This window comes from Malus domestica, chromosome 07, assembly GCF_042453785.1.
Source record: "Malus domestica chromosome 07, GDT2T_hap1".
NCBI lineage: Eukaryota > Viridiplantae > Streptophyta > Magnoliopsida > Rosales > Rosaceae > Malus > Malus domestica.
The window spans coordinates 5,583,794-5,602,648 of record NC_091667.1 but is presented as its reverse complement, the minus strand read 5'-3'; the positions used below and the strand labels follow the sequence as shown (position 1 = coordinate 5,602,648).

Here is an 18,855-nt window from a genome sequence, read left to right as displayed (position 1 = left end):
TTCATACTTTCTTCATCAGAGAGACCTTCACCAGTGTCATAGTCTCTCATCCAAATTGGTGGCCTTCGAGCTCGTCCCTCTTGAGGTGCACTGCCTTCATTTGTGACATCTTCTGATTCGAATGAGTTATCACCATCCGACTCATGAGCTTCAGATTCTTCTTTATCTTCTTCTTCATTTCCTTCATCTTCTGTAACTGTTTCTTCATCAAGATCAACTAAGATAGCTTCCTCATGACTTTCATCCCAAATCCATTGTTGATCTTCCTCAAATACCACATCTCGACTTATAATAATTTTGTTTGAGATGGGGTTAAACAATCTATAAGCTTTGGATTCTTCACTTACCCCCAACAATATGCATTTGATGCTTTTGTCATCAAGTTTCACTCTTTTACTATCAGGTATGTGCACATGAGAGATGCAACCAAAGACCTTAAAATGCTCCACCAATGGTTTGCGCCCACTCCATGCTTCCTCAGGTGTCTTGCTTTTCACACCAAGGGTTGGACTTCGATTCAACATGTGAACTGCCCAGTTCACTGCTTCTAGCCAGAAAGTCTTTGGAATATGCTTCTCTAATAACATACATCGAACCATATTCATAATGGTTCGATTCTTTCGCTTAGCAATGCCGTTTTGTTGAGGCGTGTAGGCAGCTAACACTGTCTGTGAATGCCATTCTCATTGCAAAAATCTGTGAATTCATGTGATGTGAACTCACCTTCTCGATCCGTCTTCAAACTTCTTATGAATGCTCCTGTTTCCTTCTCCACTTTGGCTTTATACATCTTGAACACTGCAAAAGCTTCTGATTTCTCCACCAGAAAATAAACCCAAGTTCTTCTACTATAATCATCAATAAAAGTTATGAGATATCTCTTCTTACTGTTTGAGATTGGGTTTATGGGACCACAAATGTCAGCATGTATCAACTGAAGGATCTTCGAGGCTCTCCACGCACTTTCCCTAGGAAAAGAGTCACGATGCTGCTTCCCCACAAGACAGCCTTCACACACTTTCTGAGAGGCTTTGAACTTTGGCAGCCCTTCAACCATATTCTTTTGTTGTAGCACTTTCAGTCCGCTCCAACTTAAATGTCCATATTGACAATGCCAACGATCTGCTTGATCTATAGTTGTCAGGGAGAGACAACTTTGTGTCTTTACTGGGCAGCGAGCAACCAAGGCAAACATCCTATTGTATGTCATATCAGTTTCAAGTATGAGACCTTTCTCAGGGTGGAAGATCTTACACTTGCCATGTTGCATTAGCACTGCAAGTCCCCTCTCTTGTAGTTGACTGATACTCAACAAGTTATTCTTTAATTCAGGTACAAAGAAGACTTTTGTAATCACATGCATGGTCCCATCACATTCATTCGCACTTTGCCCTTACCTTGCACACTGAGACTGAAGTTGTTTCCCAGCTTGACTGACTCTCGGAAATTGGCATCTATTTCAATAAATGCTTCATTGCTACCACACATATGGTTGCTACACCCAGAATCAAGAAACCAAACATGCTCCATCTCAGCTTCCTTAACATCCACCTGCGCCATTAGCAGCATTTCTTCCTTTGTTTCTGCAAAATTAGCCTTAGAGTCCTTAGCTTTCTTAGGGCATTCCCACTGAAAATGCCCTAGCTCGTGACAATTGTAGCATTCCAGGATAGACTTGTCGAACCCAAATCTACCCCTTCCTCTTCCTCTTCCACGATAGAAGCCACGACCACCACTTCTTCCTCCTTGTTGGACTCCAGTGGTTACTTGGAGAGCTTGTTCATCCACCACATGCCGACTCATCCTTTGTTCATGCACAAGAAGACTGCTCTGAAGTTCATCAATGGATAGAGTATCCAAGTCATTCGACTCATCGATCGAACAAACAACATAGTCAAATTTTGAAGTCATAGACCTTAAAATTTTCTCAATGATCACTACATCTTCCATTCTTTCTCCATGCACCCTCATCTTATTAGCTATAATGAGTGTTCTTCCAAAGTAATCATTGACAATTTCTCCAGTCTTCATATGCAATACTTCGAACTCCTTTCGAAGTGCCTGCAACTGAGCACGTTTCACACGCACTGTCCCTTGATACTTCTACTTTAAGGAATCCCATATGTCCTTCGCCGTGTCTTTCTTCAAGATCGTTTCCAGGATTGAACGATCAATGACTTGAAACAGTTAGTTCTTGGCCTTCAAGTCTTTTAACTTCAGCTCCTCCAATGCCTTCTTCTACAAATCACTAGAGTCAGCTCCTCCTGCGACTGTAGTAATTCCTGTTTCCACCCGATTCCAATACTCCTTGGAACGCAGAAAGTTTTCCATAAGCATACTCCAGTGATCATAGTGCCCATCGAGCCTCGGGATGGTAGGTTGCACAAAGCTATTCTCGGACGTCATGTTCTTGTTCTCTACGCACACAACTGTGTTTGCAGATTTTTGGTCAGGCCCCGTGATAGGGCTCTGATACCAGATGTTGGAACTGAACTAGGTTAACGTAAAGCTTTTGTGAACACAAAGTATATTGCACTGATAAACTCGGGAGAATTCTTATTAAACTGAAAGACATCAACTAGCTATTATATAGCTTTACATCAACCAGAAAGTGAAATAACAACCCACGATAAACAAACCCTAGAATCGTGGTAATCGACTAAGTCAAAACAGAAAACAAACAAACTTGTCCCTCAAGTGTAGGAGGGTTATTAGCACGTCCAGGAATAAACCCTAGAATAAAGGAACCCTATCATCTAGAATCTCAGATAACTTCAGCAGTTTTACGGTGGTTTGGTTATGATCCTAAAAAGTTTTAAAGAGTTTTGTTTAACAAATCTCCGAATAGAACTCCAACCTATAGGGTCGATGTTTGAAGAGCCTACACATAGAGACACAATCATGGAATACTTACAAATCCACCGTGACAGAATGTCAATCTGCACATGCTTAAGTGGCAAAAAATATTTTCGGATTCATCATGTTCGAGAGATCATTATGGGAGTTCATAAAACATTAGGAGACAATTTCTACATTTCTAGGGGTTCCAAGCAGCCTACCCTGCATTATTGGTTTAATGTAAATGTTGGAGCAGAACTTGAGACAATTTCTACATTTTTTTAGATGAAAGGATTGCCTAAATCAACCACATTTCTCACATCCTTCGACGCGGAAAAAGCTAATGCATTTCTGCCATCTATAAATTCCTAGTTCAGATCATATTGGGCAATACTATTTTCATTGACATCAACAAGATTCAAACCAAGAAATTACGTCAATACGAAGAGACATTTGATCTTGCAATAACAAAACGACGAGAGACCGCAGAAACAAAAAAGGGTCAGAACTAAACCTGCAAGAAAGTTTGAGGTAAAACTCAGACATTCTTTAGCTTCTTCATCTTTGATGGAGGCCATCTGCCTTTCTTTCTCAGTTTTCGCTTGCGAACAAGTCGGTTCCTACGGAGCCTTATCTTCTTCGCCAGTTGCATCTTCGCCTTCTGCTCTAGGCGCTCTTGCAGCTTTGACTCCAAGGGAAGCTTGTCGACAGGTACCGCCACCTCTTCCTTGCTATCTGGAAGGGGCTCACTACCGTCATTTGCAGCAGCAGTTCCATCAATGTCAGAGGAGGCCTTAACAACTACTGAACCTGACCTTTTCACAACGGGCATACGAAGTCGAACTCCGCTGAAAAATTTCGGACGCAGACCATTTGGTTTCATGTGCATCCATGAAACTGAAAACCAGAGACACAAAACAAAATTATCATACGAATACGAGCCGAAAAATAAACAAGAAAGCAGATAAACAGGCAAATTAACTACAAAAACGCTCCTCGAATCACACTGTATGTTTCCATTTTGGAAAAATTTAGCACATTTATGCATTGGATTATTAGAAAAAACGAAAATGCAGGTGAAAATTGGATTAGTTAAGGCTGAATGCATAGCTACGAATGCGTGCACGCCAAGTGTTTGACAAAAGACCTGAACGAGCAGAAATCAACCAAGAACACCCAATTGAGCTGCGTGGTTTGGAGAAAATAGGCGAGCATTTGAAGTAAATTAAACAATACACAACTGAAAAATGCAAAAGCTGATATACTAAATAAATGGAGAGAGAGAGAGAGAGAGAGAGCTTACTAGTTGCAGAGAAAGGTGTAGGTGATGAAGTTGGAGACGGCGAAGAAGAAGAAGAAGAACGGGAAGAAACGGTGGTGAGAGGGAGAGGATTGGAGTAGAGAAGAAGACCCATTTTCGTGCTCGCTCTCTCAAGATTGAGTTTTGGTTGGTTATGTTCTAGCTTTTGCTCCTTTGGATAAGCCGATGAAGATTATAATCCTGACCGTTAGTTTTCGGTAATACCCATCTGATCCGTCCATTCTTGAAATTCTAAAGAGCTTCAACAGGTTTTTTTATTGAGTAAATTGTAGCTATGGTCCCTTAACTTTAACTCAATTGGAGCAATGGTCCCTCAACTAAAAATCCATTACCTTTGGTCCCTCAACTTATCAAAACGTGCAGCTATGGTCCCTCAACTAAAAATTCATTACCATTGGTCCCTGAACTTTAATTCAAGTGGAGAAATTGTCCTTTAACTTTAATCCAATTGTAGCAATGGTCCTTACAATATAACTCGTTTTGACAAATTTTTTGACATAGTTGACGAAAAGAACTATAATTATACACTTTGATGAGTTGAGGGACCCTAATTATATAAATGGTCATTCCAACATAGCTTATTTTGACAAAATTGATGAAAAGGACTATAGCTACACATTTTGATAAGTTGAGGGACCAATGGTAATGAATTTTTAGTTGAGGGACCATTGCTCCAATTTGATTAAAGTTGAGGGACCATTTGTACAATTTACTCTTTTTTATTTGACCTATTTTTAGCTCAGCTATGTGAAACTCAATATATGCTCCATTTTGGCTTTGTTTCTGGGGAACTTTAACGAAAAGCATCTGGTACTGTTCACTTTAACGAAAAACCACATTTTTACACTAAAAAGTCAATCCTGGTACTATTCACTTTACCCTTTATTTTGTCCTTATCATTAAAACTCAAAGTTTTCAAACCCTTTTCATTAGTTTTCCTTTGTTTCTGTGTAAATAACGGTTAAGTTTAGGCTTTACCTTTGGCTACGCTCTTAAAATTCGATTTTAATCTCACTTCATTCTTTAAAATTTTAAATTTATATTTTTTTCTATTGTCATGAAAATATAAATTCTACTCCAATAAAAAAAAATGTAAATTTAAAATCTTGAATTTTCTACCTGGTGGGATCCACCTAAAAAAGATGTAGCTTTATATTTTTGGGATGTGCTATCCACACATTACTTCTCTCACACCCTTATTAATTTTTATCCGTTGATCTTATTCAATTCATCTGATCCGACAGCCAAAAATTAGAAGGGTGTGAGAAGTAAAATAAGGTGTGTAGATATCACACCCCATATTTTTAATCACATTTTTCCAGCCAAAATAAATATTTTATATTTTGTCCATTGCATAGCTTTTCAGTCACTCAAAAATGTTATATATTTTACATCTCCCGGTGGAGATCCTGATCAAATGTGAATGGAAGAGGATCATCTCCGGATCCATTTTGTGAGGATCCTAAGGACTCTCACATCTTAACAGTTCATCGTACATCGTGTGATCAATTTTCGTCAAATACTATTTGTGTTTAATTTTAAATAAAAAAGTTAAATAATTTCTGACCGTACGATACACGATGAATGATTAAGATGTGGGGATCTTAGATCCTAAGATCCCACAAAGTGGATCCGGATGGGATCCAATTCAAATGTGAATGACCACCCAAGTACCAACTTCATAACTTCAATTATATCCGGTTTGTTTTTTTAACGGAATAGGAAATCTCAATAACTAATGCTTGAAAAGGGGTTCTTCCTTCACCAGATGCAGCCTGAAAAAATGACATTGTACTTCAACCAGTACTTTTAACTTCTATCTTCACTTCTGTTGCAGACATGAATTTAACACTATGCTAGGACGAGGATCGATATGCGTTCCTCGAGTACACAGGAGCTAATAGCAGCAGATCCTCATAGTTCCGTTGCAAAACAAGCTATCCGTATGCAATTCCGACCCGGGTATCTGCCCAGACAGATCTCCAATTCACCTCGTACCATGATGCGTTCTCTATACATTGATACTTTAGGATTCACTTAATACACTTGAATCCAACTCAAATGCTAACTTCGACAGGCACGGAAACATCATGAACTGAGTGTCCCAGTCAACGGCAATTCATCTACATGCTGATCTGTATCCGTCTTGATAGAATTTAGCAGTTCGAGCTTCTTCTGTTCATGTGCTCTCCTCCTATTAGCTTCAAGGATAATGAGGAGAGCAGTGATATCGGCAGGGCTCACCCCACCAACTCTACTGGCTTGACCAACGGTCTGTGGCCTCACCTGAAAACATCATTTGTTGTTTCATTAAAACTGAATGAAACATATTCAGAAAAACAGTAGCATACAATGATACAATTACTATACGATGCATGATACAGGGACAGCTTGGTAAAAGAGGAAACTATCACTTTCATAAGAGATTTACTATCACATGAAAGAATCAGTGTCATGCTTCCAATTTTCATCAAGTCATTACATTTAGGCGTCTATGCATATAAAATGACATATAGATGAAAGGTTAAAAAAGAGAACAGGAGTTTGGTACTACAGACATTTTGTCGACAATATGAAAAGCATATTAGTTTCTGCCACATCAGAGTTCTGGACATATTGGTAAAAGGTTATGACATAATGAAATTATATATTGTGCACACCTTGGAGAGCTTCTCGCGTGATTCAAGAGATAAAGTTGTTATTGAATAGTAATCTAAGTCCTCTGGAAGTAATCTGTGCTGTTGATGGACCATCTAAACACAGAAGAAGAGTTGGACAATATGAGATTATGGATGAATAAAAATTAAAAGTTGCTAAGCATCTAAATAGGAAATAAATCAGCGAGTTGCATGATTTAAAGTAATGGCAAAGGTTCTATTGAAATACATAATAGTTCCTCACTTGTTGGAGTTGGCTCTGTTGGCGCAGAATGAAGCCGGCATACTTGATGTCAATCTCCACACATTCTTTTTCTATTCTAGACAACAGTTCATTCCCAAAACCATGCTTATCAAGAACTTTATATTCTATGTGTGGTTTCTTTAGAAGACTCTCCAAAGTTGTAAAGTCCTTCACTGGCTGACTAGAAAGACGAGTAACATCAGCTGCCAATTCCCCTCCTGAAAGAAGCATAGAATAATAACTATAAGTTCCAGTTATATATCTCCAAACCCACAGATCTCAGTTTATTCGACTTTTTTAATATTCAAACCAACTTAAAAGGATAAAGCAAAAGGCAAAAAAGAAGACATGGTATTGAATCAACCAACCCATGCCCAGTTTTGCCCATATAGCTTAACCCTAAGGAACAAAGTGTAAGCCAAAGCGTACAGCTATGAGGTGTGTGACATGCGTCCCAACGCGCGTTTTTTAAACACTGGCCATACTAGACTATAGGGTGGGTTATAGAGCACAACTGATGCTCGCATGAACAGGGAGTGAATTATATGCTTACCTTGCTACTTAGACTTGAGATCCCATTCGAAATTTCATGAATGCTTATTCTTTTTGTTAACAAGATTAAACAAAAGCCAAATATTGGTATTAACTGAAAAAAATAGGGTTGGCACAATTGTTTGTATTGCAACTAAAGACACAACGTAGAAATGAACTAAAGGAATTGCAAGGTTAACCCATCAAGTTGAAATCAGGACCAATTGAAAAATGCTGGTAAACTAGAAGGGGAAAATGTACTTCAGCTTGATGGTTTCACTAAAATATGCCAAGTTAAACAACCTAAAGTACACAACAGTACACAACAATGCCAAAAGTGTAAAGAGGCTACAAATTATAAGAAGAATTAGATAAAGAGATGAGAACCTGAAATTCTGACACATTTCAATCGCTTCTTTTCTTCTGAAATTCGAGCTTGTTTGTCCTGGTAGAGTTTCCATCGTCTATCATCTATTAACCCAATTTCACGCCCCAGTGGTGTGAGACGGCTATCAGCATTATCAGATCGGAGAAGTAACCGGTGCTCTGATCGACTATATTGGAAAATAAAGGATAGGATGTTATGGAATGTTAAACCAACTTGAAAATCTACAGATGAATTATGAACTTATTTTATGGTATGAAGAATTAACTGACGCTAAGCAGATAAATCAAACTATCTACGATTGGTATTCCGCCCATGGCATCTAGAGGTAGCACTAGCAGTGCCCCTCTAAATTCACAGGTTCTTTTGTGTAGAAGCCTAGAAGGCCACAACAACAACTTCTACTTCCACCGTTTAACTTCCAAAAGTTGAGCATAGTCTTACTGCCATATAGTTGCTCGTCCTCATTGTACCTTGAAAATTGATGGGGAGGCCAGTGATCTACCAAGGGCAGTGATACCCAATGGAGAAAAAGAGATGGTCCTTTACGGGTGGGAGTAGTGTTACATTCAAGTTTTCTACATAGCTACATCATTGTTTAGGAGAACAGTTGGTTCTTTTTATGACACCAATTGGCTGTGTTATAGTAACATCGATTGGCTTGTTTATCTAGAAAATAATGAGATATTTGTTGCAATAGAGAAAAAATATATGGTCTGTTATGGGTGTGAGTAGCGTTACACTTAAATTTTATTATTGAACATCTTGGTGTCATAAAAAGAACCAACTATTCGCCAAAACAATGATGTAGTCATGTAGAAAATGTTAGAATTTAGAAAGACTGTTTAAAATGATCTAAAATTACGCAATTAAATAGTCTTCCAAGTTCTGCCTGTATCTTCAAAAACATTCACGTGACCATTTATGATGTGAACTGTGAAGTGATTAAGCCGAACCATCAAACATGCAACCTCAACCACCCACTAATACTCAGCACTTACTGATTCCAAAAATTAAAAGGATGACTGGAAATAACAATGATCTTATATATATTGGGATAATATCATGAGCTCATTACCTGGTTAGCATGCGGTAAGGCTCTCGAAGGTCCTTCGTGACCAGATCATCGATCAATGTTCCTATATAACTGCTTTCTCTCTCAAGAACAATGAGGGACTTGCCATCTGAATGTCTGGCAGCATTGATACCAGAAATAATGCCCTTCAGAAAAGCATAAACAAGAATAAAAAAAATTAGAAAAAATAAATTATTGTTTTAGAAATAACAACCCAAAGGCACAAAGTTCCTTTTAAACAAGTACAAGCCTAATGCATTATTCTTTCAGATGTAGCATTGCATCAACAACTACAGATAGATTGTATTTCACTGAGTAAAGATACTCTAAAGAATTACTTGTGCTGCAGCCTCCTCATAGCCTGTAGTTCCATTTATTTGACCAGAGAAGAAAAGCCCATCGATTTTCTTTGTCATAAGAGACCGAGAACATTGATAAGCAGGCAAGAAGTCATACTCTACAGCATAAGCAGGCCTCAGCATTGAACAATTTTCAAGCCCAGGCAAAGTCCTCAAGAGTGGTAACTGTAGTCTCTCTGGTAAACCAGTTGAGAATCCCTGTGTGGAGAAGGAAATGATGTTTATAAAAAGCATATCCATAACACAGATTATAAAATATTGATACTAAGTATCATCTGCTATAGCCTATAGTTAATCTGTTAAAAACTTGACAAATTTCGGGTATCTATATGCATTCAATCAGAGACAAATTGATGATATATATATATATATATAGCTATAGATATATATCAAAGGTATCAAAAGAGAAATAAAAAATGGGCACTAACCATTAAGTTAAGTCATTTTAACTATATTTTTCTCCTTTTCATTTAATGCAAAGAAGGCAAAAGGTGAATGCTAATATACCTGCACATAAAGCTCCGGCACATCTCGGCCCTCTGGTTCAAGAAATATTTGATGAGACTCTTTATCCTGAAACCGAACAATCTAAAGCCAAAAAATAAGGTCAAAATGACTTCAGGAAGCTTCTCTTCATAGGAAAGAAGAAGATTGGGAGAATGTTATTTTATCAATGTTCCACAAGGTATATTAAACAAGTGAAGGGTTACCAGTTGTAGGAAACCATGTTTAGCACGTTTGTTACTTTCTCATCACCCTTCATTTGATTTACAACTGTTAGACCCTTAGGAGTATTTTAGTAACACTGTTGTAAATGCTTCTAATATAATGTGTTGGGGGTACTCTCCATCTATAGTGTTTTCCCCACCTTTAAAGAAGAAACTAAACAGTTTCCACAGCAACCATAATGATAATACATAAATGTTCATGTATGGAAAGGATGCCCCATAGTGTGCATCCCAGGCCTTGCATGTCCTAACAGCTTCAGACACAATGTGCTAAATAAATATGAGTCTGTCGCCCCACTGAGGCAGAATTCTTGCAACCACAGAACCAGTGGAGGCAATATGGCTCAGAGGTTTGACCAGATCTGGGATTTAAAAGGTATATAACTACTGTGTTTTGTGAAAGTTGGAGCATTATTTATCTAGCAATAAAATGGACAGACCATAAGCAACCAAAGAATATTGACACCGGATGCAAATTATTAGGGATGTTATTTGGATACGGAAGTATAGCAATGGATCATCAATTGCCATTATCTTAGGTAACGGACAGACCATGAGCAACCATAGAATAACAATATCTGGATGCAAATTATTAGGGATGTTACTTGCATGCAGAACTATAGCAAAGGGTCATCAATTGCCATTATCATAGGAATAATTTCACTCATTTATGGCCTCACTTCCTAAGCCTATAAAAGGATGCTTTGAGAACCATTTGGAGAATACCTCTTTATTTCTAACTTTCTCCTTAAGGGTTATAGATCTAGCTAGTGTGATAGTGAAATATTATCTTTTAAATTCGTTCCAATTATAGTAAAAGGAAGCATACTTTTCTTCCCGTGGATGTAAGGGCTGGTTTGGTATTGCTGTGCTTTGAAAAAAAGCTGCTGTGAGAATAAGCGGCTGTGAAATAAATCAGCAGAGTGTTTGGTAAACTTTTTTGTAAAAGTGCTTTTGAAAGAAAAAAAAGCAGTCTGATAGTGGGTCTTTTCATTAAAGGAGCACTGTAGCTCCGTGTACTTTGAAAAAAAACCAGTTTTCCAAAGCTACAAATAGCAGCTTCAGCTTTTTCCTTTGATTTCAGCTTATTCCCTCACAGCTTTTTTTCATAGGTGCTTTTTTTTAAGCACCTCACTCCCAAACCAGTCTTAAGTCTCACATAGAGACTTTTTCTTAAATAATAATCATGCATTCATTAATAAAAAAAACCAGTACAAGGGAAGGTTTCACTGTGAGACCTCACATCCTCACATAGAGCCAGATTACAACAAAATTGATACGAAAGTGTCAAGACTCAAAACTATGTTGTTTTTCATGATACTAGAACACTATACTTCGTTTGGTGATGCAATCGTAGTTCAAAGGGCCCAACGTCATATAAAATAATTAGGAAACTAATAGTATCTGGTGCTGCCAAAAAAAGTCTCTCAGATACTAGGTCAATTTCAACTTACCTTATCTTCAATTGAAGGGCAATACCTAGGCCCCTTCGCCTCAACCCATCCTCCATAAGTAGGAGTTTCATGCAAGTTATCTTTGATTAGTTGGTGAGTGCTCTTTGTGGTACGTGTGAGATAGCAGCACATTTGTTCCCTTTCAATATGGACATCAAGATCAAAACTAAACCAGCCGACCTGTTAACCATCAATTCAAATTTAGAACACAATTCTCAAAGCAACAAAACTGATAGTTCTAAATATTAATCATTGAACAGAAAAGGTAAATGTTATTGTTATGACATTAAATACTTTTAACATCTACTTGAATGACGAGTGCAAAGCATGAATTAAAATTACAAGTGTCACACAACCAATATACAGAACCTACTTATGGGATTAAATAGATGGACCTCTTCATCGCCACGTTGTGGTTCCAATCCAGAAAAATCAACAGTGCGACAGTCCACACGCGCTGGGGTTCCAGTCTTTAACCGATCAGTTTCAAATCCAAGGCGCTGTAAGTTTTCAGTGAGTCCAAGTGAAGCTGATTCGCCAGCCCTTCCTGCAGGCATAGAAGTTCTACCAACCCAAATTTTACCACTCATAAATGTGCCTGTCGTGAGAATAACTGAAGGAGAGTAGAAGTTCATCCCAAAGAATGTCCGCACACCTTCAACATTGTCATTCTTTCCTAATAAGATATCTGTCACCATTGCCTCTCGAATTGAAAGGTTTGGTGTGCTGCAGAACAAAAGCAGATCAAATATATGGAAAGAAATAGCCACAAAAACATAGATCTGCAACATGAGAATAAGTGTGATAACTGTGCTATATTTTGGTTTAGAAAAATTCTGTTTCTTCTCAAAAAGAAAGGAGAATAAGGCCTTCTACAGTGATTCAGGTAAGCTTGATTCCTATAACACAATAGTAGAGTGAGTATGATGGAGGTGAGTTCTTTTTCGAATGGTTGACCATTTATTGTATTGGAACCAAACTCATGAGTTGTATGAGAGTGATTCCAAGTCTTGATTTCAATATATTAAACTCAAGGATCTCTAATATCTGAAATTAAAACCTATTAGTGATTTTCAGTACAATAAATTAAAAAAGACACTGTGAATATTGGCAAGAGCACATGAATATATATCCTTCTAGGAAGGGTTGCATTACAAGCTTCACAAAAGAAAATGAAAACTCAATTATCATTACTTGAAACTTAAGGGAAAATTTTATAGGACAGCAATAAGGCCGGCGATGTTGTATGCAGTGGCGAAGCCAGAATTCTGAATGAGGAGGGGCATTTCACAAATATATGTGTGTGTGTCTATATATATATATATGAGTGTAAAAAGTTGAATTCATAACATGTTGACATATGCAATTTGTGTAATCCTCACAAAACTGAAAAAAATCTCTTAAATTCAATACTAAGAAGAAAAAAATGTAAAAACCCAGACAACCAAGTAAGAGGTAGGTTGTGGAAGGCTAAAGAAAATACAAAGAAGTAGAAAAAGAAGGAAAAGGGGGAGAGGTCTGCAAATAAAGAAGGTGGGTTGCTTTAGAAAATTATAGGGTGTATACTACTGTTAGGTGACATAATCGAACCAGAAATGGAGTTGTTTTTTCCATTTAAAATTGAACATCTCTTTTAAAACTCTCATGCCAAACTTATCGTTTCATTAGACAGCCGAAAAGATTTAAAATCAAAACAGTTTAACGACGTCGTTTGCTTCATCTTCTTCCATAAAATTCACACCTCAGATAGAGTCAGGATGGGCAGAGGACTACCCTAGTCCCTTGGTGGCTCCGCCCCTGGTTGTATGGCACGGAATGTTGGGAGGTAAAGCATCAACACGTACATAAAATGGGTGTAGTGGAGATGAGGATGCTTCGTTGGATGTGTGGGCACACAAGTAAGGATAAGATTAGGAATGAGGATACCCAAGGTAAAGTAGGAATAGCCGAAATTGAAGGAAAGATGAAAGAAAACCGGTTACGGTGGTTTGGACATGTGCAAAGAAGGCCTACTGACACTCCGGTTAGAAGATGCGACTATGGGACAAAGGTCCAAGGCCAAAGGGGTAGAGGAAGACCTAGGAAAACTTTGGAAGAGACTCTAAGAAAAGACTTAGAGTACTTGGATCTAACGGAGGATATGACACAGAACCGAGAGCAATGGCGTTCTAGGATTCATATAGCCGACCCCACTTGGTAGGAAAAGGCTTTGTTGTTGTTGTTGTATTCATTTCTCTTCTTTCTTGATGAGTGATATCATGTTAACATGCCAAGTCCAAATGTGTAGTTTTATTTCATTTTATAAATGAAAGAATTTAGTATGAGAAATATGGAATGCTGCTTAGTCTATGATATCATTCAGTCAGCCACATGGAATGCATTGGAGCAGAAATTTTTAATACAATTTAACATCAAAATCGAACCAAATTGAACTTTTAACCTGTCAAGAATTATGCTAAGCTACGTCATTTTCAAAGCTAAGTCATGTCCATACCAAATGCATAAAAATATAGAAACATATCAAATGCATACAAAGATGCATACTCATTTAACCAGTGGTAATCTAACGAAGATTTAGATGAAAGACATATCAAATGCATACAAAGATGATCTAACATAGATTTAGACAAAAGCTTCTATCTAAGCCAATAGATCAGACACGGACAGTTAAGATGCATCTCACTCACACAGTAATTATGCATATATCAGCCAACTATATCTGACCTCACATTTGAGATGCAAGCCCTTAAAGTAGCTCCCCAATTTAGGTCCTCATTAGAACGTTTTCCATCTAGTTTTTTTTTTTTTTTTTTTTTACCACATTACTTCTTTTTCATTTTGGGATCATTGCTTCTTTTTCATTTTGGGATTTCATTCGTTTCCATAGCCTAAAGTTGAAGAATACACTTTATACCAAAAAAGTTAATTTAATGTAAGCAATTCAGCTGCTTTTACAACTTTTATCTAGTTGCTTCTACTGTTTGGCTGCACCAGTTGGCTGCAATGAAGGAGACATCTCAGAAGGATAGAAATGTGTTTTTGCTAGTACTGGGGCAAGTAACTCTGTAGCAAATGCTGATGACAGCATCACTAAATCATAAATACTTTCTAATGCTTGATCATACAGCCAAAATATTAGCACATTTTCGTAATTCAATCTGAAAACAAAAAAGAAGCAGATATATTTGATACTAAAACATGCATTTACAGGGAAAAGCTATTACATTTCAAAGTACGATAGTTCAAAAAATAAAACCATATTCCAATTCAAGCAATCATGATTCAGAATTTGCAAAACCATAAGAACCAGACCGTGAAGTGTTTGTTATTAAAGTATAAAGACTGGATAAAATCAGCCACATATGAATTTCATGACTGTCTATGTGGAAATAATAGGTTAAAAAAAGAGAGGAAAATAAACCAAACCCCACAATTATCACTAAAAAGGACAGTAAAAGAATCATGAAGAAAAATAAAGTAATACTTGCCTCTCTACTATTTTTCTCATTTCCATAGCATATTCCCGTTTATCAGTCTGTGCACGCAATGCCCGAACAGCAGGGCCCCTTGAGGCATTGAGTACACGCTTCTGTAAATAGCATCTAAGCATAAAAATTGAAAATCAGCAACAGTTGCAAAGACTGAAGGTGAAAGTGGGGGACTTTAAAGATGAAATGGTAAAAACCAACAAAAACTAAAACATTTAAAAGGCAAAGAATAAGTAGAAAGAATTACAAATTATCTGACATGCTGGACCAGGAAAAAATTGGCAGTAACCTTACAAATAACAAGAAAATGTTTTACTATTATCAGAATATATTCTGTCAATTTAACGACCCTATTTAGGGTATATCGAAGCTTAAGGGTTAAGCAAGCTTACGCAATGGCACAGTACCTGAAACAACTTCTTTTTGTCCACAAAGAAAAACAAAAATCCCAAAAGGCTTTCCCAAAAATAAAAAGGCAACATTTTCCAAGCCATTTGTAGACTGCTGATGAACAGTTTTTTCTGATCATACTCCCATGATCCCATCTCAAAAAAATTATTTTCTTTATTCATAAATTATAGGCCCAGTTACCTAAAAAACAGATTTTTTTTGGTCTTTTCATTTCTACATTAAGGGCTTGCAATACACAATTACTTACAACAATACAATCACTTTACTTTTGTACCCGAGCATTTTATGCAATCCTTCTTAATGGGGGTAAGGCTAGCCGACATTCACCTCTCCCATACCCTGTGTAAAGCGGGAGCCATGTGCACTGGGTACGACCTTTAATCTTCTTAATGCATGTGTCATTTGACCCTCTCTAATTCTTCAATGTAAATACCCCAAACCCGCACCAAAACATACAAAGTTCTTGAAAAGTCAGTTCCAAATTTCATCATCCAAAACAAATAGCAAGCCATAAGTATATCCTCAAGCTTCTCAGAAAAGAACATTCAAATATAGGAGATTTTATTACTTTACCGATCAGAAATCTTCCCAATTTCACCACCAAGGGCATCCACTTCGTGTACAAGTTGAGACTTTGCTGGTCCACCAACTGCTGGGTTGCAGGGCTGCATCAAACATTTTTCATTAAGAAGCTCTGTAAATGATCTGTGTCATGATTCTAAGCACCTAAACCATTTTGCATGCAGTAACATGATCACACCTCTATTTGTGTGTGTGTGTGTGGAGAGAGAGAGAGAGAGAGAGAGAGAGAGAGAGGGAGAGAGAATACAATATCAAATCTAAAGGTGAGGAATTGAGAATAATTGAATAAATTAGTGGAAAGCTGACTCCCAGTTTTAGAGGAATTATAAGGTTAAAATCAAAATGAAAATTAATTTTACATATCTAATTTTGAGAAATACAACAAAACTTCTAAATACAACAGAAAAAAATATGAGGTTATCAAGAAAAAGCAGAATTAAACCTGCCAAGCAATTCTATCAATATTTAGGGTGAGTAGAAGAGTTTTCGCCCCTAAATGAGCAGATGCTAGGGCAGCTTCACAGCCTGCATGTCCTCCTCCGACCACAATGACATCATATCTTTCATCATGTATCCCATCATCACTTAGACCTGTGAAATTGTGAACGATAGAGTGATTGAATTTCACCTTCAGTATTCATTGTGAATGGTAAAGGCCAAAACTTGAAAAATCAAGGCCAATGTAAAACCCACACATGTTAAAAAAGACCATCTCATGCTATTTATTTAAGGTTAAGAGATTGGAACAAAAATAAGAGGCTAGGTAACAACTAGACTAACTCTCCTCTTCAATTTATCATTATTATTAAAAATAACTATACTAATAATAATGACACTTTTATTAAAAATATATGGGTAATTATTAGAATTCTAAATTTTTTGGGTTTATTTACTCTTAAATAGCAATATAGCATATACAATAATTTATTTAGAATATGTGCATTTTAGTAAACAGAATGGTTTCTTTCCGATTGACTCTACCCCATTCAACCTTTTTCTCAATTACCTTGCTCCGATTCTGATTCCGATTACGGATTAGTAAATGAGCCATAATGATATTCCAAATTGAGCGGGTCCCAAATAAAAGTTGTAGGTCCACAAAACAAATACAATACCTCTACATGGCCAGAAGAAGAAAAAACAGGCAAAAGAAAGACCACCTCATGCTATTTGTTCATGCAGATACATATTCAGGAGAATCATTTGTTCCAAACCACCTCATGTTATTTGTTCAAGGCATCCTACTGGTTGTTTGTTGAATTTAATTTAAAGGCTGACAGGTACTGTAAATGCGGGATTTTGATATGACATCACCAGCTTGTCTAGATTATGTAGTCGAAGCTGGTAAGCGTTGATGGTTTCGTTGCAGTTATATTTGCCTCAGAGAAGAGTGAGGGCAGAGTGAAAAAGAGTATGAGAGTTTGAAAAGCTTGTGAGCAAATTTTGGTTTAGAGAGAACTTGTCCCTACGAAATCATCTTTGTAAGCGAAGGGAGCAGAAAAGCTCATATACTCTAGCAAGATATTCTATATTCCCAAATATGGGATGAAGGCACCTTTTCTTCCACCTTTCCTATCCAATTCTCGATCAAGCTTATGTTCCCATGCTCTCATCTTAGGACTTTCCTATAGAAATTTTACTCCAACCCTACTCTCTACATAGTTACAATGACTATTAACCAATAAAAGTTATTAAAACAGTAGTGATTAATGCCCTTAGGAGCTCATTTTGAATCCCAGATTTAGGAGCTCCGAGCGGTTTTGCTATCCTAGGAGAACGATAGGAGTGTGATTGCAGACGAATTTTTCCAAATCCTGACTAAATCTTAGTTAGGAGTTCATGCAGGGAGCCCATTGGAGATGCTCGACGCAGATTATTCTGCTACACAAATAGAGATTGCATATCACATAATGCTCAACCAACGCAGAGAGAGACCGTTAACTGCATAAAGTACACTATTTTTGCAAATTGATGTGAATTACTGAGAGGCACGGGACATGTTCGACAAAATTACTGACTGACAAAGAGAAAGAAGCACAAACTCATTGGAGTCGTACCTGGGCCGGTCGAGGCGGCAACAGAGAATCGGCGGGAAAAGTTGGAGGTGGAGAAGGAACGGGTGCGGCGGAAGGGCAGGTCAGGCAGCCTGAGAAGGAGTCGAGCACGAGGAAAGTGAAAAGGAGTCGGGAGAGGAGAAGAAGAGAAAGGGAAGTGGCGGGCGAGGCGAGAGAGATGAAGCGTCAGTGCTGGCGTGGTCGCCATTGCTGAATTTTAGAGAGCTGCTTCACTCTCGCTTTTTCTTATTTGTGACTTGTGAGAGATGAAGCAGATAAAATTATGAAACAAGCAAAGCAGACAAAATCGCCATTCAGTTTTTGGGTTGGTCCATATTGAAAAATTGAATATTCTTCGGCAGATATCTACAGAAAATATGACAAAATCTCATTGTATACCTGCTGAAAATTTGACAAAAAAATATATTTATTTTTAATTATTTATTATATTTTAAAATATTATTTGAATTTGTTTACATTTCATAATTTGTGGAACATTAAATGCATGGGTTAAATAATGCTAAGGACCTCGGTCAAAATATTTAAACAAACAAAGTTTCAGTCCAACAATTAGGTTGATTAGGGATCGGAACCAAAATGATCCTATAATTATTATGTAACAAACAAAGCTTCGTAACTCAATCGTTTCTTAACCAAATTTGACCCATAATACATCAAAATGACGATAGGAAAATGTAGAATAAGATTATACCCATTTGGAAGCCCAA

At 37.3% G+C, this 18,855-nt stretch overlaps 2 protein-coding genes across 2 annotated transcripts; both read right to left on the bottom strand.

Annotated features, from left to right (window-relative positions):
• Nucleotides 1–3,221: 3,221 nt before the first annotated feature.
• Nucleotides 3,222–4,418, bottom strand: LOC103438775 (large ribosomal subunit protein cL37-like). The gene is made up of 2 exons (XM_008377322.4): nucleotides 4,142–4,418; nucleotides 3,222–3,735 (listed from the first exon to the last, which is right to left on the bottom strand). Exons 1-2 carry the CDS (start codon nucleotides 4,251–4,253, stop codon nucleotides 3,377–3,379), a joined length of 471 nt encoding a protein of 156 aa, XP_008375544.2. The 5' UTR covers nucleotides 4,254–4,418; the 3' UTR covers nucleotides 3,222–3,376.
• Nucleotides 4,419–5,898: 1,480 nt separating this feature from the next.
• Nucleotides 5,899–18,495, bottom strand: LOC103438776 (uncharacterized). The gene is made up of 13 exons (XM_008377323.4): nucleotides 18,131–18,495; nucleotides 16,516–16,664; nucleotides 16,065–16,156; nucleotides 15,081–15,194; nucleotides 11,988–12,318; nucleotides 11,593–11,772; nucleotides 9,918–9,998; nucleotides 9,390–9,608; nucleotides 9,055–9,197; nucleotides 7,979–8,145; nucleotides 7,061–7,278; nucleotides 6,820–6,912; nucleotides 5,899–6,445 (listed from the first exon to the last, which is right to left on the bottom strand). Exons 1-13 carry the CDS (start codon nucleotides 18,333–18,335, stop codon nucleotides 6,248–6,250), a joined length of 2,190 nt encoding a protein of 729 aa, XP_008375545.2. The 5' UTR covers nucleotides 18,336–18,495; the 3' UTR covers nucleotides 5,899–6,247.
• Between the last annotated feature and the right edge of the window lie 360 nt (nucleotides 18,496–18,855).

Bases quoted from the DNA above. Each gene is read 5' to 3' on its own strand.
- LOC103438776 (XM_008377323.4), bottom strand. From the start codon at position 18,335: ATGGCGACCACGCCAGCACTGACGCTTCATCTCTCTCGCCTCGCCCGC. The intron at 9,198-9,389 runs GTAATTCTTTAG...GCTTTTCTGAAG, and splicing joins ATGAGGAGGCTGCAGCACAA to GGCATTATTTCTGGTATCAA. The intron at 6,913-7,060 runs GTGAGGAACTAT...TTCTGTGTTTAG, and splicing joins AACAGAGCCAACTCCAACAA to ATGGTCCATCAACAGCACAG.
- LOC103438775 (XM_008377322.4), bottom strand. From the start codon at position 4,253: ATGGGTCTTCTTCTCTACTCCAATCCTCTCCCTCTCACCACCGTTTCT. The intron at 3,736-4,141 runs GTAAGCTCTCTC...TCTGGTTTTCAG, and splicing joins TACACCTTTCTCTGCAACTA to TTTCATGGATGCACATGAAA.